The sequence below is a fragment of the Rhinatrema bivittatum genome, chromosome 2, assembly GCF_901001135.1.
Source record: "Rhinatrema bivittatum chromosome 2, aRhiBiv1.1, whole genome shotgun sequence".
Lineage (NCBI taxonomy): Eukaryota > Metazoa > Chordata > Amphibia > Gymnophiona > Rhinatrematidae > Rhinatrema > Rhinatrema bivittatum.
In genome coordinates, this window is record NC_042616.1 from 682,026,089 (window position 1) to 682,051,546 (window position 25,458).

Genomic DNA, 25,458 nt, shown 5'->3' on the forward strand with positions numbered 1-25,458 from the left:
CTAGCACTGCTAAGTGCTGTTGAGGAGCTATCGAGGCAACTCAAAGTGAGTTAAATAGGACAAAGACTATAAAGTAACAAAAAAATTAGAGTAAGAGGGTACATGCCTGTGCAGAAGCTCAGACAAAAAAAAAATGCTGAGGGGCTCATGAGACAGGGCACATGCTGCAACTCCCACACATGCTCAGTAAAGCAAAAGCTCCATGAGCCAAAAGAGAAAAGTCCATTCGGTACCATCTAATGACATAACCCTAAATGTCATGGCTAATTTATCGCTGCTTGTCAATGGAGAAATCCCTCAACAAAAATGTGACCCTAAATTGAGTATGTACCAGTATAAATGAGAAATTGAAAATTCATAAAAGGATCTCATGGCATAAAAGATACATGATTTCTCAAGCAATGCTATAAAAAGCATGGTACCACAGATTGCAAATATATTTTAATCTTATCAACTAGCATCACTTCGTAAAAGTAATATTCTTTGAAAGGGAAAAAATTTCCAGGCTAGTCATTCACATGTGATGGGCACACTGATCACACCAATTCAGAAAGCTGATCCAGAAGAAAACTGGTAGGTAGCTAATTCTTTGCTTAAATTAACAGTTTACGATTTCTTTTCATGGCACAACAAAACATTTCCAAAAATAAAATGTTCCATTTACAGTGAGCAAAAAAATTTGATAATCAAATTTCTTATTGGGACAGAAAAAATTTTAAAAGCTAGTTTTTCTACTATATTAATCTCCTTTTCCAATGGCTACATTTCACGATAATATACATTACCTCATAGCAGGCATGCTAACTGAATGCTGTATGGAGCGTATACTACAGGCCAGCATTAAAAAAAAGATAGTAATAGGTTAGTCAAGTTAACACAAAGGGGTAACCATATGAAACTCATTCATGGGAAGTGGTTAAATTAAAGGTGGTCTTTTACCCCATCATCATGACTAGACCATACCTTCCAGGTAGCAAAACAATGGTGACATACAATAGTGTACTTAGTTACATCTACCACAGTTCAAAATACACCATAAACAGGTTAGCAGCCAAACTGGTAGGAAGAAGTATTATACAAAGCCATAAAGAACAATAGCACAATTGTTAACACTACACATGAAAACATACAATAGTAGCTCAATGTCCCTCCACTGCCTATACTTTTGAAGCTGCAGAGTAATGAAATTGTTTTAAAAGTGAGAAAAAATTGCAGCTAACATGATACCCTTATCAGCAAATTATTCTTCCATTTATAAAGTCATCATACTATATCAGGGGTAGGCAATTTTGATCCTGGAATGCCACAAACAGGCCTAGTTTTCAGGATAACCACAATGAATATGATAGGCCAAGACAATAGGGGCTTAAACCAGTGTTGGTTCCGAAGTTCAGGACTGGAGTCTTACTCTGGACCAGCTGAATACCTGAAGTAAGCAGAAGCATTTAGCGAGAACTCTGGCTCAGAGAGCCCTGGAGGCCACAACTCTGGGCAACAAGGATGCTGTTCACAGCAACCCAAAGATTGACCTGCATTTTGCTACAGAACCTATTTTTGTAAGTGCAACTTACTCGTAAGTCAAGCTTCTTTAACAAGTTGGTTTCATTCTTAACTTGCTATTGACTAGCTTTTGGCCAGAAGGCCAGCTCTTCATTCAATCCTGCTTCATTGAAAATCTGTTTATAACTCCAGTTTCTGGCCTACAAAGCCATCTTCTGAGTTATGCCTGCTTCTGTGTAAAGTGTTCCCAGTTCTAGTTCTTAGCCAGCAGTGCAGCTTGCCACTCAAGCCTGCTATTGTTCCTGTGTGTGACCTGCTGGACTCCTGACTGTTTCCAGCCTGTCATAGGACCAGTCTGAGCACCCTTAGCCTTGATCTGTACCTGTGAGTATCCAGAGAGTGAGAACCTGACCATAGATTTGCACAGAATGGAGGCAATGCATGTACATATAGCTCATATTCAAGTGGATATCCTGAAAACTAGATCTGTGCGAAGGTGGCAGACCTCACGCGCCACCTAGATAGAATTATAGACAGTGCTGGGGAGGAGCCGGTTGTCATGGTACATGTGGGCACCAACAACATAGGAAAGTGTGGGAGAGAGGCTCTGGAAGCCAAATTTAAGATTTTAGGTAGGAAGCTAAAATCCAGAACCTCCAGGGTGGCATTCTCTAAAATGCTTCCTGTTCCACGTGCAGGACCCCAGAGGCAGGCAGAGCTCCAGAGTTTCAATGCATGGATGAGACGATGGTGCAGGGAAGAGGGATTCAGCTTTGTAAGGAACTGGGGAAACTTTTGGGCAAAGGGGAGACTTTTCTGAAAGTATGGGCTCCATCTTAACCAGAGTGGAACCAAGCTGCTGGCACTAACTTTCAAAAAGGAGAGAGCAGCTTTTAAACTAGAACAAGGGGGAAAGCAGACAGTCACTCAGCAGTGCATGGTTCGGAGAAATGTATCCTTGAAGGATACTAATTAAAACAGGAGAGTTAGGGCATCCCAACAAAGAGGTTCCATTAAAAGCAAACATAGTCCATATGCCTATATGTAAAAAATCACCAAAACTGAGTTCCGAATTATCCCAAACAACTGAAAAGCAGGTTGTTAAAACAAACAAAACACACTTTGAAATGTCTATATGCCAATGCCAGAAGTCTAAGAAGTAAGATGGGAGAGTTAGTGTATAGCAGCAAATGAGATTGACATAATTGGCATCACAGAAACTTGGTAGAAGGAGGATAACCAATGGGACAGTGCTATATCAGGGTACAAATTATATCGCAATGATAGGGAGGATCAACTTGGCGGGGGTGTGGCACTTTATGTCCGGGAGGGTATAGAGTACAACAGGCTAAAGATCATACAAGAGACTAAATGCTCAGTAGAATCTACATGGGTAGAAATCCCATATGTGTTGGGTAAGAGTATAGTGATAGGAGTATACTACCGTCCACCTGGACAAAATGGTCAGACAGATGATGAAATGCTAAGAGAAATCAGGGAAGCAAACCAATTTGGCAGCGCAATAATAATGGGAGATTTCAATTACCCCAATATTGACTGGGTAAATGTAACATCAGGACTTGCTAGCGATATAAAGTTCCTGGATGTAATAAATGATTGTTTCATGGAGCAATTGGTTCAGGAACCAACAAGAGAGGGAGCTATTTTAGATTTAATTCTTAGTGGAACACAGGATTTGGTGAGAGAGGTAACGGTGGTGGGGCCACTTGGCAACAGTGATCATAACATGATCAAATTTAAACTAATAACTGGAAGGGGGACAATAAGTAAATCTGCAGCTCTAACACTAAACTTTCAAAAGGGAAACTTTGATAAAATGAGGAAAATAGTCAGAAAAAAAACTGAAAGGTGCAGCTGCAAAGGTTAAAAGTGTTCAACAGGCTTGGACATTGTTTAAAAATACAATCCTAGAGGCACAGTCCATATGTATTCCACGCATTAAGAAAGGTGGAAGGAAGGCAAAACGATTACCGACATGGTTAAAAGGTGAGGTGAAAGAGGCTATTTTAGCCAAAAAATCATCCTTCAAAAATTGAAAGAAGGATCCATTTGAAGAAAATAGGATAAAACATAAGCATTTCAAGTTAAGTGTAAAACATTGATAAAACAGGCGAAGAGAGAATTTGAAATTAAGTTGGCCATAGAGGCAAAAACTCATAATAAAAATGTTTTTAAATATATCCAAAGCAAGAAACCTGTGAGGGAGTCAGTTGGACCATTAGATGACCGAGGGGTTAAAGGGGCTCTTAGGGAAGATACGGCCATTGCAGAAAGACTAAATGATTTCTTTGCTTCCGTGTTTACTAATGAGGATGTTGGGGAGATACCAGTTCCGGAGATGGTTTTCAGGGGTGATGAGTCAGACGAACTGAACGAAATCACTGTCAACCTGGAAGATGTAGTAGGCCAGATTGACAAACTAAAGAGTAGCAAGTCACCTGGACCGGATGGTATGCATCCTAGGGTACTAAAAAGGAACTCAAAAATGAAATTTCTGACCTATTAGTTAAAATTTGTAACCTATCATTAAAATCATCCATTGTACCTGAAGACTGGAGGGTGGCCAATGTAACCCCAATATTTAAAAAAGGCTCCAGGGGTGATCCGGGTAACTATAGTGAGCCTAACTATAGTGAGCCTAACTTCAGTGAGCCTAACTTCAGTGCCGGGCAAAATAGTGGAAACTATCCTCAAGATCAAAATTGTAGAGCATATAGAAAGACATGATTTAATGGAACACAGTCAACATGGATTTACCCAAGGGAAGTCTTGCCTAACAAACCTGCTTCATTTTTTTGAAGGGGTTAATAAACATGTGGATAAAGGTGAACCGGTAGAAGTAGTGTATTTGGATTTTCAGAAGGCGTTTGACAAAGTCCCTCATGAGAGGCTTCTACGAAAACTAAAAAGTCATGGGATAGGAGGCGATGTCCTTTCATGGATTACAAACTGGTTAAAAGACAGGAAACAGAGAGTAGGATTAAATGGTCAATTTTCTCAGTGGAAAAGGGTAAACAGTGGAGTGCCTCAGGGATCTGTACTTGGACCAGTGCTTTTCAATATATATATATATATATATATATATAAATGATCTGGAAAGAAATACGAGTGACGTTATCAAATTTGCGGATGATACAAAATTATTCAGAGTAGTTAAATCACAAGCAGACTGTGATACATTACAGGAGGACCTTGCAAGACTGGAAGATTGGGCATCCAAATGGCAGATGAAATTTAATGTGGACAAGTGCAAGGTGTTGTATATAGGGAAAAATAACCCTTGCTGTAGTTACACGATGTTAGGTTCCATATTAGGAGCTACCACCCAAGAAAGATCTAGGCGTCATAGTAGATAATACATTGAAATAGTCGGCTCAGTGTGATGCAGCAGTCAAAAAAGCAAATAGAATGTTAGGAATTATTAGGAAGGGAATTGTTAATAAAACGGAAAATGTCATAATGCCTCTATATCGCTCCATGGTGAGACCACACCTTGAATACTGTGTACAATTCTGGTTGCCGTATCTGAAAAAAGATATAGTTGCAATGGAGAAGGTACAGAGAAGGGCAACCAAAATGATAAAGGGGATGGAACAGCTCCCCTATGAGGAAAGGCTGAAGAGGTTAGGGCTTTTCAGCTTGGAGAAGAGACAGCTGAGGGGGGATATAATAGAGGTCTTTAAGATCATGAGAGGTCTTGAACGAGTAGATGTGACTCGGTTATTTACACTTTCGAATAATAGAAGGACTAGGGGCAATCCATGAAGTTAGCAAGTAGCACATTTAAGACTAATCGGAGAAAATTCTCTCACAACGCACAATAAAGCTCTGGAATTTGTTGCCAGAGGATGTGGTTAGTGCAGTTAGTGTAGCTGGGTTCAAAAAAGGTTTGGATAAGTTCTTGGAAGAGAAGTCCATTAACTGCTATTAATCAAGTTTACTTAGGGAATAGCCACTGCTATTAATTGCATCAGTAGCATGGGATCTTCTTGGTGTTTGGGTAATTGCCAGGTTCTTGTGGCCTGGTTTGGCCTCTGTTGGAAACAGGATGCTGGGCTTGATGGACCCTTGGTCTGACCCAGCATGGCAATTTCTTATGTTTGTGGCACTCCTGGACTTACTCCTGTACTATTTTTTCTGTTAACTATTTTTAATAGCTAAATGAAATTACTAATCTGTTGTCTGGCTTCATCTTATTTTATTCTCAAAACAAAGGTTCCTTTTGACATTTCATTTTATTTAATTTAATATTTAGCAAGGGCTAAGGCTGTGTTACATACATTAACTAAATTTTTCAGCTCTGCGCAACTATAGCTTTCTTTCAATTCATTTTATTTTAAGCAGCAATAATCCTTACATTTTGAGAGATTATACCCTTAGACTTTGAATTAAAGCTAGTCATTTCTTGGGGTGAGAGGGGAATCTAAGTATATCCAAGATTCAGAAAGTTAGATACATACATTTTTACAGGATAAGAACATACAAAATAAACTCAGTAGAAACAGAGCTATATTTTTCACCAGCATACAAGTATTTGGTCAGACACATTACCAGTGTTAAGCAAATTATATATTTTGGCATATTTAGTTATACAAAGGTCCAAACAAGATAATATGGCATTATTTAAGGCCAGAATTAACTTTTAAGTAAAAATAGAGCAAAGTACAGAAAGCCTGCAAATCAGTTTGCTTGCACAATTTTGAAATAGTGCATCTTTTACCAAAAGTACTTCAAGACATTTGCCTAACAGCGCTAAATGCTAGAACTGGACAGAAATTTCATTGTGCTTTTTGTACAAGTCATACAATTTTTCTTTGAACTTTATTCCCTTTCCCTGAAGTCACAGGGAATTGAATGCTTGGGCAAAACAAGTACATTTCAAAGTTATTAAAGCAAACTGACTCAGTACCTTACATGATTACCTGTATAACAAATTTATATAATCAAAACTGAGGAAAACCTCCATGTTTCAGAAGGGTGGGGCTGCATTTCCAATCAATATTTCTCCTCCTTTCATTTCTGCCAGGCCAGCAGCCTTTTGAGTATCCCTCTTAACCAAAAATTCAAAGTTCTGATCACTTGCACACTAAAATATTAGGCCCCAGTATTAACTTCTGTTTTCCCTCAACCCCATACCTATTAGAATTTACATAATACACATTACACTCTGTGGAGACCATACCTATTAGAATTTACATACATTACACTCTGTGGAGACCAAGAAGGCAGTGTCTTTCCAGGCCAACACATTTCCTAGATGACAGCACTGGTGCTTGTCATTCTCTCTCCACAGAATAAGCTTGTCACACAGTTTCCAGCCCTGCTGGGCCAAGAAATAAAATATCATTTCTGAAAGCTTGCTATGCATATCAGATCAGTGCCCTGCTTGTCTCATTAACATCTTAAAACAGTCATAGGACAGACAGTGAGAGGCTCTCCATAGGCATAATACTGCATAACATTAAGAAATCCTTATAATTGAAGACTGATTATGGGGGTAAGACAGAGCAAACTTAGTTCTCCAATGTTAATGGTTATGTCTCTCAACCCAGGCTCACTTCCAAGTTTTATTTATTTATTTAAAGCTTTTCTATACCGGTATTCATGATACAATCATATCATGCCGGTTTACATATAACAAGGGGTGCAATAACTTTCTTCTTTTAACCAGTGTCGAGGAAGTAAAAAGTTACAATATAACAAGGTTGTTGAAACTGGGAAGGAAGGAGACAGGGATAGACAAGAATTATATAATCTTTACAGAGGTAGATTATTTACATTGTGCCTTAACGTCCCTTAATGGAAATTATTTACATTGTGCAGGAAGGTCTCTCCATGGGTATTACCGTAGGTTCTCTCCCTGCTGTAGGATCTCTCCCTGGCTATTAGACTTTAAAGACCAAAGTTGTTAACTTTGGTCTTTAAAGCATTGCATGGTCTAGCATCCCATTATTTGAGATAAACATTAGTACTGTACGAATCATCAAGAAGTACTCTGCCTTCACAAAGAGTTAGATACACCAGCAGTTAGATTTACCAAATGTCAAGAGTACAAGAAACTGGGTCTTTTATGCTGGCCCTAAGCTCTAGAAAGGGTTCCTAAAACTGGCAGGTTAATTACAGACCTGATAAATGAGAAATTGCTACTTACCTGATAATTTCTTTTTTTTCCTTAATGTAGACAGATAGATTCAGGACCAGCAGATGGAGATGGAGCAAACTACTCCTGCAGCGAAAGACTGCCAGCATTCTCTTCAAAAGCAACTGCGGACAGACTAGCAAAAACTTGATTAAAAACAGATAATCATTTCAATACATAGCCAACATGAAATATTATGCAGAAACGCACAAACACAGAAATGAAGGCAGAAAAGAACCAAATGATCCACCCAGTCTGCCCAGCAAGCTTATGCCAGTATCTGCTGCACTGTGCAGGTCACCTCCATGCTTATCAGTTTACCAAACCCTAAAAGTCAGGGCCCTCAGATGCTGTTTGAAACCAATTTCCCTTAACCGTTGTAGTGAAAGAGAGCAATGTTGGAGTTGCATCAAAAGTATCATGCTTAGTGAATAAAAGTGTAAGTGCTGTAACAGCTAGTTACCCCCATGTTTATTTGTTCCCCAAACTGTAAGAGTCGGGGCCCTTGTTGGTTACTGTCTGAATCCAATTCCCTTTTTCTCACTCACTGCCGTTGAAGCATAGAGCAAGGATTGAGTTGATTAAGCCTTGATACTGTTATTTGTTAAGGGTAGCAACTGCTACACCAGCAAGTTACCCCCATTTCTTTATTTCCATCCTCTAGCCTTTAGGGATCCATAGTGTTTATCCCATGCCCCTTTGAATTCCTTGACTTTTTTCGTCTTCACCACCTCTTCCGGAAGGGCATTCCAAGCATTTACCACCTTTTCCATGAAGAAATATTTCCTGATATTGGTTCTGAGTTGTCCTACTGAGTTGTCGTGACCCCTACTTCTATAGATTTCTTTCCAATGGAAAAGGTTTGAAGTTTGCGCATCATTAAAACCTTTTAGATATCTGAAGGTCTGTATCATCTCCCCTGCACCTTCTTTCTTCCAGGGTGTACATATTCAGATCCTTCAGCCTCTTCTCAAATCTTCCAATGCTGACCCCTCACCATTTTTGTCACTCTTCTTTAGACTGCCTCCATCCTAACTTTATCCTGAGATACAGGTGAGGCCTCACCAAGAACCTGTAACAAGGGCATTATCACCTCTTCTTTCTTACTCGTTATTCCTCTCTCTATGCAGCCCAGCATGTTTCTGGCTTTAGCTATTGCCTTGTCACATTGCTTCCCCATCTTCAGACATCTTCACCCAAGATCGCTCTTCCCAGTCCGTGCACATTAGTCTTTCATCGCATAAAGCTCTTTTGGATTGTTGCTTCCCAGATAAAGGACTCTGCACTTCTTGGCACTAAATCCCAGCTGCCAAAACTTTGACCACTCAAGCTTTCTTAAATCACTTTTCATTCTCTCTATTCCTTCAGACATGTCCACTCTGTTGCAGAGCTTAGTATTTGCAAAAAGACAAACTTGATCTTCTATCCATTCCGCCAGGTTGCTCACAGATACTGTACAGAACTGGTCCCAAAACTGATCCCTGTGGCACTCCAATTAACACCGTTCCTTCTTCCAAGTGTATTCCATTTACCATTACACGCAGTCTCCTGTCAGTCAACTAGTTTGTAATCCACACTACTACCTTGGCTCCCACTCCCAAGCTTCTCATTTTGTTCAAGAGTGTTCTATGTGGGACATTGTCAAAAGCTTTACCAAAATCCAAGTAAGTCACATTAACAATAGTCTAGGGACTATAGTAAAGACTTAACAGTAACTCCTGGAACACAGTCACCCAGGACTATAACAATCGGCAGCCAAGAGCAGGAAGCTGAACCCATCATCTACATTAAGGAAAAGGAAATCAGTTGTAATAATTTCTCATTTTCTAGCACATAGATGGGTTCAGGACCAGTGGGATTACCAAAGCTACTCCCGAATAGGGTGGGAGGCTGCCTGTGGTCCAGTCGAAGCCACCCATGCAAAGATTGTGTCCTCCTGGGCCTGCACATCTAGACAATAATACCTGGAAAAGGTGTGTAAGGAGGACCACGACGCAGCTCGGTAAGTGTTGACACGAGGCCAATCTAACCTCTGCCCATGACATTGCCTGAACTTTGGTGGAATGAGCCCTAACCCAAGTAGGAAAAGGCTTTTCAGCGGCCACATATGCGGCTGTGATTATCTCCTTAATCCAGTGAGCTATAGTAGCCCATGAAGCCGGCTTGCCCTGTTTACCTCCACCATGAAGGACCAACAAGTGATCTGTTCGAAAAGGCTTAAAACCTCCAGATACCTCAGGACATCTCTCGACATCCAAGGGACGCAACAGGCGATATTCCTCATTTCTTTCCTTATCCAGAGTTGGCAAGGAAATGGACAGATTCAAGTGAAAATCTGAGACTTCAGGCAAGAAAGAAGGAACAGTACACAGTTGAACCACTCCTGGAATTACCTGAAGGAATGGTTCCCAACAAGACAAGGCCTGCAGCTCAGAAATTCGACATGCAGAACATATCACCAGAAACAGTTTTCAAGGTCAGTAAGCATGTCTGTTGAAATGCAGGACCACCAAAAAGTCCAAAACCAGATTAAAATTCCACAAGGGTACTGGCAACTGCAAGGGAGGACGAAGTTATATCACTCCCCTCAAGGAACAGGTCACATAAGGATGAGATGAGTCACCTGACCCCTGAAACAGGCAATAGTAGTTATCCGTATCTTTAAGGAATTAAGGGCCAACCCTTTATTCACCCATCCTGCAAAAATTCCAAAATGAGTGGGATCCTAAATGAACAAGGAAACACCTTGATCCTCACACCAAGCCTCAAACTCACCAACCCGTACATAGGCTAAGGAAGTGGAAAACGTTTGTGCTCGTAGCAAGGTGGCAATCACCGCAGCAGAATATCCACTCTTCAATAAGCAAGCCTTTTCACAGGCCATACCGTAAGACAAATCAAGAGTTGGATCTTCGTGAAGGACAGGTCCCAGCAACAGATTCCTTTGTGCCGGAAGAGGAAAGGGGGGGGGGGGGGTGTTCTACCAAGAGTCTTTGCAGATCTGCATACGATGGTCTCTTGCGCCAGTCTGGTGCCTCCAAAAGCACCATCCCCCTATGGCCTTCGACCCTCCAAACTATTCAAAATTTACTAGATATCCCTTCTCCTAAACAAGCTAGATTAGACCTCACTAGAAAAAGAGCCTTTTCAATAGCTGGTCCAACACTCTGGAACACTTTACCAAACCATCTTCGCTCAATATCCAACCCTTCTCATTTCAAAAAATCTCTCAAAACCTATCTTTTCAACTTGCATTCAATACGTCTTCTAACTAAACTCAACCATCCATACCGAACCTACATTCACAAACTTAACTACACCCATTATAACCCTATTTATGCTACTCACAACTACAACATATTTGCTCATTCACATGTCTCCAACTATCATATCCTCCTTCCTTTTCCCCTTTATTATTATATAATTTTTACATTGTATTTTTCCCACTCCCCCCCTCCCGTTCCCCCTTTCCCCAAAACAATAAGCCCATGGCCCCAAAACTTTTATATTTTTAAATTTTATATACTAGCATCCTGTCTAGTTATTGCCTATTTTTATGTAAAGTTTAAAAATTCCATTTTATTTTGATTATTTTATTTTTGTTTTAAATCTGTGAACCGTTTTTGATAAAATTCCTTTTTTAAAAAACGGTATACAAATACCTTTTAAATAAATTCGACCCAACATGGACCACGGAGGAAGCATTTAGCAGGTTGTCCTCCGGCCAAATCTGCACGAGATCATCAATACCAAGGACTTCAGATTTCTTCTGCAACTGAAGAATCAAGGAACCTTTGCACTGCGAGAAGTTGCAGCAGGGCTAGGAACAGAAGGCCCCAGCAATTCACTATCAGTTGAAACACCTCGTCCGACTATAGCCATTCTCCTGGGTCTAGACTCTCCCTGTTTAGGAAGTCTGCTCTTACATTGTCTTTTCCTGTAATGTGTGAGGCCAAGATCTCCTAAAGATGCACTTTCACAAGAAATTGACCAGCTTATGAATTGCGTGGGACTTGCTGGCTCTCATTTCCTCCCTGCAGACTGATGTAAGTGACCATCGTTGAGATGTCAGACATTACCCAGACTGCTCGATCCTGCAGCTGAACTGCAAAGCATGCCAAATGGACCGCCCAGTCTTCCAACTGATTGATATTCCAGTGAGAATCCTCTGAATCCCAGCACCCTTGCATCAATAGTTCCTGACAGTGAGCTCCCCAACCCTGGAGGCTCACATCTATCATGAGTACCAACTAGTCCTGCAATGTGAAGGAAACTCCCTCTCTCAGATGATCCATTTGCAATCACCACTGGAGGTGAGAGCAGACTTCCATCAGCAAGTGCAGCCAGAGTATTCCTGAGACTGCGGGTTCCAATGAGACAGCAGGGAATGCTGAAGAGGACACAAGTGCACCCTTACCCATGGCACCACTTCTAGGGTTGCTGCTACCAAAAAAGTGCCTGTAGATAGGGCCCCATTGACTGGCATACAAAGTTCACCAAGAAACGCCCCAGCATCACCAACTTCTGAATATGAGCTTCTGGCAAGAAAACTTTGCCCTGCCTCGTCGAACCGAATACCCAGATACTCCAATGACAGATGGCTGAAGATTGCTCTCAGCTAGGTTCACCACCCAACCGAGCTCTTGCAACAGGAAGAACACCTTGCAATCACCAGGCAGCTTCTCTTCCAGAGATTTGGCCTGAATCATCCAGTCATCCACATACAGATGAACTAGAATCCCATCCTCTCAACTCTGCCGCCGCCACCACCAACATAACCTTGGAAAAGATTTGTGTGCAGAGGCCAGACCCCAAAAGGCAATGCTCGAAACTGATAATGGGACCCCAACACCTCAAAATTTAGAAAATGGTGCTGCAATCAGATGGGATTATGTAGTTACGTGGACAGATCCAAGGAGGTCAGAAATTCCAACTGCACGGCCATTATCACTGAGCGCAAAGATTCTATGAGAAAAGAAGTCACCCGTAAATGATGGTTGACCCCCTTTGAGATCCAGGAGCCTCCTTTTTGGACACAATGAAATAAATGGAATATTGCTCCATATTTTCTTGAGATATGGATACTGGAAACAGCCCTCAGACTGAGAAGCCTTGACACAAGTAGACTCCATTGCCTGCACTTTTGCAGAGCATGGTGGGGAAACAACATGAACACATCCCAAGGAACACTGCATTAACTCTAGCACATATCCTTCTCATATCACCTCCCAGACTCAGTGATCCAATGTGATCTCGACCTACCTCTGATAAAAGACAGGTTTCCTTCTTCTTTTCCTGGGGTTGGGTCGGCAAACCATCATACCGAGGCTCAGGAGGTTCCACTATATGAGCCCATGCCCCGTCTGGACTGTCTGGGACAAAAGGACTAAGACCAACCTAAAGGACAAGGCCTCTGGAAGGTCACTCTGTACAGTCGAAAATGCTTGGATCCCTGAGCATGACCTCTCCTTGTAAAGGAGCACGGCATTTGCTTCTTATCCTCTGGCAACTGGGAATTCATCCCACATACTGGGCAGTTTCTCCAACTTGCTCCCAAAGAAGAGCAAGCCTTCAAAGGGCAACTTCGTAAGTTTAGTCTTAGAGATTGCATCGGACAACCAAATTGTCAGCCACAAAAGAATCCATGCTGCTATCAAAGCCACCCCTCTGGCTCAAGTGTGAACCAAAAGCAGTCCACATCTGCCAAAAAAAAGCAGCTGCTGGCTCCATAACTGCCCTGGAATTCACTCCAAAGCCATCGAACTCCTGAAAGAAAAGTAAAGAGCAATTCACTGGGGAAGGACAAGAAGCTATCTACATCATTGCCACTGCTTCAAATGCTATCAAGAACATTCTTCAAGGCCACTCCTCCCTCAACGGGGATAGTCGCCCATTTGAAGACTGCCCAAACAAGTGCATCCACTTTCGGAAAACATAAACGCTCTCTCACCACTGGATCCAAGGGGTATAGATCTTCCAAGGAAACCAAAATGGAATTTTTTAAAAATATTTATTTTTACTTAGAATTGGAATCCATCCCAGGTACTCCCAGATTTGCAAACTCTGGGAAATCAGAGCCAGCAGCTCATCTCCATGAAAGAACCGCAACATAGTCCTATACAGTTCCAACCCCGGAAGAATTTCCCCATCCACCAGGAAGACAGGATCAGCCTCATCATCCGTGGCATCTGGATCTCTATCACAAACTCCTACTGCTGATCTAGGTGTAGTCCGGCGCTTAACAGCAGTAACAGGATGCGTCTCTGTCCTGGCAAGATTGAGCTGGGTTGAGGACTGCGCCTGAAGAAAGGATTGCAACCCTTAAAACATTTTACCCATAAAAAAGCAGAAAGATCAAAACCAGGAGACACCTGTGCTGCGCCAACTGAACTACCTTCCCCCACTGAATAACCAGTTAAGAGAGTTCCAAGGTCAGGTGTTCCTCCTGACACGTCTTTACCCAGGCCCTCATCAGGCTGAAAAGAACCAGTCTAGTAAAATCAGAGGAAGATAAATCTCCCTGAGCCTGCAAACAGCACTGGTACAAGTTAGAGGGTATGCCAGGCTGAGATGCCCGAATTTGATAGGCAATGCATAGGGAGAGGCACTTAGATTTTTATTTTATTACGCATCCAAAACCTATGCGTCCCAAAGCTAAGTGCATGGTTTAAGCACGCATCTAGCCCAGATATTGCTTAACCTGGACGCTCATATCAACGCCCACCTAAGTGTCCAAAAACTGGATGCACAACTTGGACACACAGACGCACTGTCTGAACCAACATTCCTGAGGTAGGCAGCAGAGCTTACAGGCAAAGCATGCAAAACACTGCCGCGGCCTACCACGTGGCACACAGAAGAAAAGCCTCAGAGTGGGGCCCAGCCAATAGAGGTTGCTCAACCCGCCAAGCTGCCCACGTCCCTTAAACCTCCCTTGGATTAGGACGAATGTTGGAACGGCGCGCTGAGCACGGAGATCGGGTAAGGAGGAAGCCCTACATGAAAACCCTCCTTATACATGTCTGTATTTATATCATGTTTTTTTTTTAAACCTTACCTGAACTCAGTCTTACCTGGCTGAGTATAGAGTGTCTCCGGCTGTGGAGGGAGAGGGCATATGCAGTCACCACTGCGCTCAACTTCCTGCACCCGGTACCTTTCAGCTGTCCAAGCAGCTAAATCCACACTAGCTGAAAAAACAGCTACTGACCAAGGCACTCATCTGAGGGACCACAGAAATCACCTCAGGAATTCTCTATGAGGGAAGGGACCATTTGGTATCACCGCAGGAGAGCAGGGCAAATGTTTCCTTTTATTTCTCCTTCCAAAATCTAAAGCAATCCCCATTAGAGAGATGCACATCCACCATCTGCTAGAGACAGAGAATACTGGCAGGCTGATGTCACTGCAGGAGAATATATACTGTGATGTCAGTTTGCTTCATCTCCATCTTCTGGTAGAGGTGCATTACCCACTGGTCCTGAACCCATCTCTCTATGTAATAAGAAATAAAATTTTAAGTTCATCTATCAGTGTATGGGAGATTAAGCAAAACAGAGGGTGGTTATGAGTCTGTGAGTTAAGAGCTAAGAAGGGCGGGCTGGACATTAATTAAAGGTCTGATTACTTGGCTGTATGCATTTGCTTTTTATGTAAGCTATTTGATTAGTTATGGATGTACCTCACCAAGTGGGATATAAACTTTAACAAATAAAAGACAAATATATATTATGAAATGGGTGAGGAATTTTTTAATTTATCCATGTCACACTCTGCCAAATCATGATTCACAATTGTGTCTGGTTGGGGGTCACATCAACAAGCATGCTATATGTGGTAAACAATATATACACCCGATTAAATATCAAAAGATAGCATTAAACACCTATTTGGATGAGAAAAGTTAAACAAAAACAAAAAACCCACTAAACTAAAAAACTGGATCACAGACCACAACCCAAATGGGCAGAGCATATAAAAATATTTCCAAAGAGTTGAGTTTTTTTTGACACTGTCTAGCTGGAATAATGCAAGCTGATAGACAATGTACAAATAAGCAGAATTGCTTATTTGTAACAGGCGTTTTCCTAGGACAGCAGGATGTTACTACTTACACGAGTGACACCATTGAATGAAACCCTGCACAGAAAATTTATGTCAAAGTTTCTAGAACTTTGACTAGGTACACTGAGAGCATGCCCTATACCACGGGTCCATGTGGGGTCCCTCTTCAGTCTCGTAACACAGAATTACGATAAAAATTAAAACAAAAAATAGGAGAAAACCAACTCCGTGGGGAGGTGGGGAGGTTTCATGAGGACTAACATGCTGACCTAGGAGAACACCCTGTTCAGGTAAGCAACTTTGCTTTCTCCTAGGACAAGCAGGATGGTAGTCCTCACACACATGGGTGAATCCCTAGCTATAGGCTGCTCTCCAACACAAAAGGGGACGAACAAGCACCAACCAGGTGCCAACAGGCACAACCACCAAAGTGCTGTCGGTTATAGAGGGGGGAAGACAGCCTGAGCCCAAACAATGGGCTCTAGGTAGGGAGAGTTCGGTTCTACACCTCAAAGAGATTCTGGAGGACAGACTGGCTGAACCTATTGTCACATTGGCCATCCCTATCCAGACAGTAAGGCAATGCGAATATGTGGAGAAAACTCCACATTGCAGCCTTGCAGATCTCCTCCATGGGAACTGCTCGCAAGTGGGCCACTAGCATTGCCATGGCTCTGACAGAATGAGCCTTAACTTGACCCCCAAAGATGCAGTCCTGCCTGGGCATAACAGAAGATGCATTCTGATATCAATAGTACTACATGGATGGCAGTTGCCATATGACCTAGTATGACCAGTAGTTTCCTGGCCTTGTAATGTGGATTGGTAAGCAATGCCCGAATGAGCGAGCACAAAGTTGATCTCCATTCACTAGGCAGAAAAGCCCTCCGATGTAAAGATCTATAGTTGTACCTATAAACTAATTTCTGAGTGGGTGTCAGAGAGGATTTCTCAAAGTTGATTTGGAAGCCTAAGCTCTGCAAAAGGTTTATGGTTATGTTCAAAGACTGTAGAACTGCTTCCCAAGAATTTGCCGTTATCAGTTACCTAGGTATGAAAATACTTGCAGTCCCTGTCAACAAAGGTGTGCTGCCATTATAGCAAAGCATTCTGTGAAAACTCGTGGGACAGAAGAGGCTGAACGGAAGGACTTTATATCCGTAGTGGAACAAATTCAGTTGGAACAGAAGGTAATGCCAGTAGGCCAGGTGAACTGGCATATTAGTATAGGTATCCTTGAGATCCAAGGCACCCATCCCTTCACCTTGTTGCATGAATGGGAGGATTGTGCTGAGAGAGTTCATTTTGAATTTTTCTCGAAGGATATGCTTATTGAGAAGCCTCAAGTCCAGGATTAGAAATCCCCCCTGATTTCTTGGGATAAGGAAGTATTTGGATTAGAAACCCTGCTAGTATTGCAAAGCAGGGAGGATCTCCATCTTTTGGTTGAGAAGAGACTGTACTTCCTGAAAGATTTGTGGGAGCTGTGAGGGAACTGGATGAAGGGAGGTGGGATTAAGAGGGAAAGGATGAAACATAGAAACATAGAAATGACGGCAGAAGACGACCAAACTGCCCATCCAGTCTGCCCAGCAAGCCTCACACATTTTTTCCTCTCATACTTATCTGTTTCTCTTAGCTCTTGGTTCTATTTCCCTTCCACCCCCACCATTAATGTAGAGAGCAGTGATGGAGCTGCATCCAAGTGAAATGTCAAGCTTGATTAGTTAGGGGTAGTAGGGGTAGTAACCGCCACAATAAGCAAGCTACACCCATGCTTATTTGTTTTACCCAGACTATGTTATACAGCCCTTATTGGTTGTTTTTCTTCTCCCCTGCCGTTGAAGCAGGGAGCTATGCTGGATATGCGTGAAGTATCAGTTTTTCTTCTCTCCTGCCGTTGAAGGGAAGGGGGAGTCTCTTCCGAAGGGATGGGCTCCACCTTAACCAGGGTGGAACCAGACTGCTGGCGCTAACCTTTAAAAAGGAGATAGAGCAGCTTTTAAACTAGAACAAAGGGGAAAGCCGACAGTCGCTCAGCAGCGCATGGTTCGGAGAGATGTATCTTTAAAGGATACTAATGATGCATTAGAATTAGGGCATCCTAACAGTGAGGTTCCAATAATTAGAAAAGTAGTCCAAGTGCCTGTAACTAAAAACTCACCTGAGCTAAAAAATTCTAACTTATCCCTATCAATTAAAAAGCAGAATAAAAATACAATCAAAAAACAAACTTTCAAATGTTTGTATGCTAATGCCAGAAGCCTAAGAAGTAAGATGGGAGAATTAGAATGTATAGCAGTAAATGATGACATAGACTTAATTGGCATCTCAGAGACATGGTGGAAAGAGGATAACCAATGGGACAGTGCTATACCGGGGTACAGATTATATTGCAATGACAGAGAGGAGCAGTTGGGAGGAGGTGTGGCGCTTTATGTCCGGGATGGCATAGAGTCCAACAGGATAAACATCCTGCATGAGACTAAATACAAAATTGAATCTTTATGGGTAGAAATCCCTTGTGTATCAGGGAAGACTACAGTGATAGGGGTATACTACCGTCCACCTGGTCAAGATGGTGAGATGGACAGTGAAATGCTAAGAGAAATTAGGGAAGCTAACCAAATTGGTAGTGCAGTAATAATGGGAGACTTCAATTACCCCAATATAGACTGGGTAAATGTATCATCGGGTCACGCTAGAGAGATAACGTTCCTGGATGGAATAAATGATAGCTTTATGGAGCAATTGGTTCAGGAACCGACGAGAGAGGGAGCAATTTTAGATCTAATTCTCAGTGGAGCACAGGACTTGGTGAGAGGTAACGGTGGTGGGGCCACTTGGCAATAGTGATCATAATATGATCAAATTTGATTTAATGACTGGAAAAGGAACAGTGTGCAAATCCAAGGCTCTCGTGCTAAACTTTCAAAAGGGAAACTTTGATAAAATGAGAAAAATTGTTAGAAAAAAACTGAAAGGAGCAGCTACAAAAGTAAAAAATGTCCAAGAGGCGTGGTCATTGTTAAAAAATACCATTCTAGAAGCACAGTCCAGATGTATTCCACACATTAAGAAAGGTGGAAAGAAGGCAAAACGATTACCGGCATGGTTAAAAGGGGAGGTGAAAGAAGCTATTTTAGCCAAAAGATCTTCATTCAAAAATTGGAAGAAGGATCCAACAGAAGAAAATAGGATAAAGCATAAACATTGGCAAGTTAAATGTAAGACATTGATAAGACAGGCTAAGAGAGAATTTGAAAAGAAGTTGGCTGTAGAGGCAAAAACTCACAGTAAAAACTTTTTTAAATATATCCGAAGCAGAAAGCCTGTGAGGGAGTCAGTTGGACCGTTAGATGATCGAGGGGTTAAAGGGGCACTTAGAGAAGATAAGGCCATCGCGGAAAGATTAAATGATTTCTTTGCTTCGGTGTTTACTGAAGAGGATGTTGGGGAGGTACCCGTAATGGAGAAGGTTTTCATGGGTAATGATTTAGATGGACTGAATCAAATCACGGTGAACCTAGAAGATGTGGTAGGCCTGATTGACAAACTGAAGAGTAGTAAATCACCTGGACCGGATGGTATACACCCCAGAGTTCTGAAGGAACTAAAAAATGAAATTTCAGACCTATTAGTAAAAATTTGTAACTTATCATTAAAATCATCCATTGTACCTGAAGACTGGAGGATAGCAAATGTAACCCCAATATTTAAAAAGGGCTCCAGGGGCGATCCGGGAAACTACAGACCGGTTAGCCTGACTTCAGTGCCAGGAAAAATAGTGGAAAGTGTTCTAAACATCAAAATCACAGAACATATAGAAAGACATGGTTTAATGGAACAAAGTCAGCATGGCTTTACCCAGGGCAAGTCTTGCCTCACAAATCTGCTTCACTTTTTTGAAGGAGTTAATAAACATGTGGATAAAGGTGAACCGGTAGATATAGTATACTTGGATTTTCAGAAGGCGTTTGACAAAGTTCCTCATGAGAGGCTTCTAGGAAAAGTAAAAAGTCATGGGATAGGTGGTGATGTCCTTTCGTGGATTGCAAACTGGCTAAAAGACAGGAAACAGAGAGTAGGATTAAATGGGCAATTTTCTCAGTGGAAGGGAGTGGACAGTGGAGTGCCTCAGGGATCTGTATTGGGACCCTTACTGTTCAATATATTTATAAATGATCTGGAAAGAAATACGAGTGAGATAATCAAATTGGCAGATGACACAAAATTGTGCAAAGTAGTTAAATCACAAGCAGATTGTGATAAATTGCAGGAAGACCTTGTGAGACTGGAAAATTGGGCATCCAAATGGCAGATGAAATTTAATGTGGATAAGTGCAAGGTGATGCATATAGGGAAAAATAACCCATGCTATAATTACACAATGTTGGGTTCCATATTAGGTGCTACAACCCAAGAAAGAGATCTAGGTGTCATAGTGGATAACACATTGAAATCGTCGGTTCAGTGTGCTGCGGCAGTCAAAAAAGCAAACAGAATGTTGGGAATTATTAGAAAAGGAATGATGAATAAAACGGAAAATGTCATAATGCCTCTGTATCGCTCCATGGTGAGACCGCACCTTGAATACTGTGTACAATTCTGGTCGCCGCATCTCAAAAAAGATATAATTGCGATGGAGAAGGTACAGAGAAGGGCTACCAAAATGATAAGGGGAATGGAACAACTCCCCTATGAGGAAAGACTAAAGAGGTTAGGACTTTTCAGCTTGGAGAAGAGACGACTGAGGGGGGATATGATAGAGGTGTTTAAAATCATGAGAGGTCTAGAACGGGTAGATGTGAATCGGTTATTTACTCTTTCGGATAGTAGAAGGACTAGGGGACACTCCATGAAGTTAGCATGGGGCACATTTAAATCTAATCGGAGAAAGTTCTTTTTTACTCAACGCACAATTAAACTCTGGAATTTGTTGCCAGAGAATGTGGTTCGTGCAGTTAGTATAGCTGTGTTTAAAAAAGGATTGGATAAGTTCTTGGAGGAGAAGTCCATTACCTGCTATTAAGTTCACTTAGAGAATAGCCACTGCCATTAGCAATGGTTACATGGAATAGACTTAGTTTTTGGGTACTTGCCAGGTTCTTATGGCCTGGATTGGCCACTGTTGGAAACAGGATGCTGGGCTTGATGGACCCTTGGTCTGACCCAGTATGGCATTTTCTTATGTTCTTATGTTCTTATGTATCAGTTTTTCTTTTCCCCTGCCGTTGAAGCAGAGAGCTATGCTGGATATGCGTGAAGTATCAGTTTTTCTTTTCCCCTGCTGTTGAAGCAGAGAGCTATGCTGGAAATGCGTGATGTATCAGTCTTTCTCCCATGCCGTTGAAGCAGAGAGCCATGCTGGATATGCATCAAAAGTGAAGTATCAGGCACATTTGGTTTGGGGTAGTAACCGCCGTAACAAGCCAGCTACTCCCCGCTTTGTGAGTGCGAACCCTTTTATCTTCTCCCCTGCCGTTGAAGCAGAGAGCTCTGCTGGATGTGTGAAGTATCAGTTTTTCTTCTGCCCTGCCGTTGAAGCAGAGAACTATGCTGGATATGCATTGAAAGTGAAGTATCTGGCTTATTTGGTTTGGGGTAGTAACCGCCATAACAAGCCAGCTACTCCCCTCTTTGTGAGCGCAAATCCTTTTTTCCATATTTCCTCTTGCTGTTGAAGTCACAGTAACCATGTGTATGTTTATTGAATAAGGGTATTGTCTCCAGGCATTAGCCATCATTCTGGCGAGGGAGAAGGAATGCAACCAGTACCCATGTTGTAAAATGCTGAGAACCAAGAATCCTGGGTGATGAGATACCAGTTGTTGAACTGCTGAATTTGTCCCACTATCAGAAGAGCAGAGTGTGGATTGGTGGATGAGATCAAAAACTAGGCACTGGTTTAGGCTGGGGCTGCTGGGTAGTTTTTTGTGATGGTATTCCCATTATCTGGGCCTGGCCAGAAGCTGTTGCTGATGTTGCTAAAGAGGTGGGAGCAGGCATTATTGAAAAGGCAGGAAAGGCCCTCTGTGTAAGTACTGCTTCTTATAGGGGTAGACCAGATGCAGTGATTGAGCAGGCTGTTCCAGGGCCAGAGGTAGAGATTGAACTGCTATATTTTGATACTTTATCTGCAGGACTCTCTCTCTGAACTTTTCCAAAGAGGTTATCTCCCAGACATGAGAGGTCCGCTAATTTCTCAAACATTCTCTCTGATGAAACTGGCTTGCAGCCAAATTGTGTGTCTGACTCCAATGAAGGTTGCAGAGGATCTTATAGCAGAAACGAAGGATTCATACATTGATCAGAGGTGGTGGCCCTCTGCTTCTTCTGCGTCCCAGAAGGGGTCCGACAAAGGTAAATACAGTTTTAACTTTTGCAACCATGAATGTATTTTACCATACAGAACAGGTGGATAGCAATATGGTAGGAGAGCATTGCAGCCTAGAATGTCCTTATCCCCAAGTTGTCAAGTAGTATATGATCTTTACCTAGTGGGGAACTGGAGTAAATGTGTGTATTTTCTTCATAGCAGACTTTACTACAACCAACTGGTGTGGTAGATGTACCATCACAAAACCTAGAGAATGTTAGACTCAGAATTTGAGATTTAGTTTTCTAGACAGAACATGAGATGGGCCTTTCCCAAAGCTTCATGAGCAGCACCTTTAGAATGTCAGGAACCTGTAAAGGCCACTGGTTCAGTTGTGTCCAGGATCTTGAATAGACCAAGAAGTTCTGTTTGTGTGTCTTTGTCTTTGCAGACCTGAAGACCCAGGGCTATCACCCACATCTCCACAAATTTGGAGTGGGTAAGGTCCTCTGGAGGGGAAGAATGTTCCAAAGGGTTCGGTAGACTGACCAATGGTATTCCAGTGGATTCATCTTCTGATCCAAGGGGCTCTGGTTCACTGAAACAGGACGCCAGTGAGGAAGAAGGGGACAATGGATGGGCCTCTGTTTGGGGTTCCATAGGAATGGCTTGCATTGTGACCTCCAAAGGAGTGGATTCTGCTGTAAGCAAAAGTGTTTGCCATGGGGGATCAGATGATGAAATCACCCCCTTCAGATGGAGAAGATAAGCTAGAGAGTTCCTTCTGTCTCTGCAAGGGAGGTAAAGAAATCCCTCACTATATCAGCAACTTGCTGGAAGGATTGCTGTGTCCTCTAGCCTGGGATTGCTGGAGGGACATCTTCCAAAACCAGGCTTGGTCCTTGATATGCAATAGATGATTTATTGGAGACAAATTGTTTATAGCTGGGATCAGATCTCTAGTCTAAGTGGAGACCTTCCACTACTAATCTTGAGGCATTCGCCTCTGAACCAATGGGGGCATTAAGGGTAGTGTGACCCCTTTATCTGACCCATCCTGAATGAGCTGAATTGCTGGGTTGAAAGATCTCTTGGATCTCAGGATGGAGATGCAGCATCTCTTAATCCATATGGAGATTTTGTGGGCTGTATGCTCAATGATGTTCCAGGACCTCAAGGAGCAAAACGTGCATCAAATGCATCTTGGTTTGCATCAGGTGCATGGGCACTTGATGCGGAGAAGAGTGTGCAGTATCAGAAGAATTCACATGGGTCAGGACAATTTGCATCGGTGCATCATGTATCAATTGTATCTGTGTGAAAGGCATCATGTGTGATGTGAGTCATGCATAAAGTGTGTCAATATACCATGGCTGAGAATCACTGGCACATTGTGCATGGAGTGTGATGGCTTTGCTTGCATCAATGCACTGTGGTTTGATTGTTTGGCTACACCATATTTAGAAAGCATTAACTCTGTTAAATGTGCTTTACATGGTTTGGTCTCGTTTAACCCTTTAATAAAAATTATATGGAAAAAAAAAAGAAAGCATTGATGCAGGGCTGTGGTGCATCGGTGGCACCGAAAAGGAACGTTGCATCTGCATTGATGTCCCTCGTTTGTGATTTTCTGGCTCAAGAGAGTGGGCTGTTTAGTTCAGCTACCAGAAAAGCATCGACACACAAACTCCACAGCCTTCGCAGAATGAGGAGTAGGACATTTTTCCTTATTGGCAACTTCTGAAACCATTCACGACTTTTTTCTTGTGATCTGCCATTACGAGGGAGTTAAGGTACTCTCTCAAGTTCTGGAAACTTTTTTTTATAGCACTGAAAAGGGCAGTTCTGGAGGCTGCCAAAGCAGCTAGGAGAGAAGATTTCTTAAGAAAAAATGCAGTTTGAAGAGAAAAAATAAAGGTGAGATTAAGAAAACATCTGTGCTTTAGTTCAGACCAAAAAAAAAAAAATTACCGACGAATTTCATGAGGTAACATCCATGTGGGAATTCCCACACATGCTCAGTAGATCTCAAAGTTCTACAGCTTGCCACTGAATGTTACCCATACATAATGGCTAAAATAACATTTTTCAGTCGATAAACAGGCTAACTATCCAGCAATATGCCAGAGAACCTCACTATCTTTTCTTCTCTATTAGCCAATAAAACTATACTTCAGACAACTAAATATTCAGCAAATACAAATGTACATAAAAATAAAAGATGCATGCTTAAGTTTCATTGTCAAGGGGTACAAAAATGCCACAGCCAAGATTATAGTGGCATATAATAGAACTGCTGTATTGCCAAGGTTTTACTAAAGGAAATACTATATGACAGATGACCAGCACAGTATATTATCCACTAGGGTAGGAGTACTATGATCCCTCAGCCTCATTAGGAAGACATCTTCTCCTAATGAAACCGCACTCAGAACACATTACTCAGAAGACATTATTGAGTGACATGTTGTAAAGTCCAAGTGCGCCTCATGATCAGCTTCCTAGCTGATGAATGCAAATTCTCCTCCAATATTTTCTGATATTTTCACCCTACAGTCAATCAATTTTGACTAAATTCCCTGTTCTGCTGTAGCTCCCCCCCTCCCCCCCCCCCCAAAAAAAGCTGAGATCCACCTACATGCTTCATGGTAGGGATGTGTGCTTCTCTTTATAGGCCTTGATGACTCCTCTCCAAACACAGCATTTATGGTTGTGACCACAAAGTTGAATTTTGGTCTCATCACTCCAAATTATTTTGTTCCAGAAGTTTTGAGGCTTCTCCAAGTGCTATTTGGCATATCGTAAGCAGGCTGTTTTATGGCATTGGTACAGCAATATTTTTTTCTGGCAGCTCTACCATGCAGCCCATTTTTGTTCAAGTATCTCCTTATTGTGCTTGCTGAAACACCCACAACACTTTGTTTCAATAGAAGTTGCTTGTGGATTTTTCTTTTCATCCTACAAATTTTCTTGGCTGTAGTGCCTGAAGTCTTTCTTGGTCTACCTGATCGTGGTTTGGTATTAACAGAGCCCATAATTTTCTACTTCTTAATCAGAGTGAACAGTTCTGATTGGCATTTTTAAATCTTTGGATATCTTTTTATATCCTTTCCCTGATTTATAAAGTTGTACTACTTTTTCTTGCAGATCCTTTGGTTACTGAAGCATAGGGAAAGCAAAAGAACTGTCAAAGTCAATGCAATCCTGGATGAAATGCACAAGGATTTCTCAAGATCTAAGAAACTTATTGACTATTTATACACAGACACTAATTATAATCAAACAAGGTACAGGTGTGGATACCTACCCTTCACTGCCATCAAAACCTGTGTGTATCAACTTGAGTATATATTATCAGCTCAAACATTCAAGGGTGTGCAAACTTTGAATAGGGCCATTTTATTATTTCCTTTGT

At 41.9% G+C, this 25,458-nt stretch overlaps 1 protein-coding gene across 4 annotated transcripts in view; it reads right to left on the minus strand.

Moving 5' to 3' along the window:
* Positions 1-25,458, minus strand: part of TPD52 (tumor protein D52) — a 261,978-nt gene that overhangs the window by 28,429 nt on the left and 208,091 nt on the right. For 2 of the 4 annotated variants that reach the window (XM_029591529.1, XM_029591532.1), the window contains exon 5: positions 786-827. The exons of the other annotated variants lie outside the window; for them this stretch is intronic. In XM_029591529.1, coding sequence (XP_029447389.1) covers positions 786-827 — 42 coding nt within the window. The remainder of the gene's footprint in view (positions 1-785; positions 828-25,458) is intronic. 4 annotated transcript variants of the gene reach the window in all.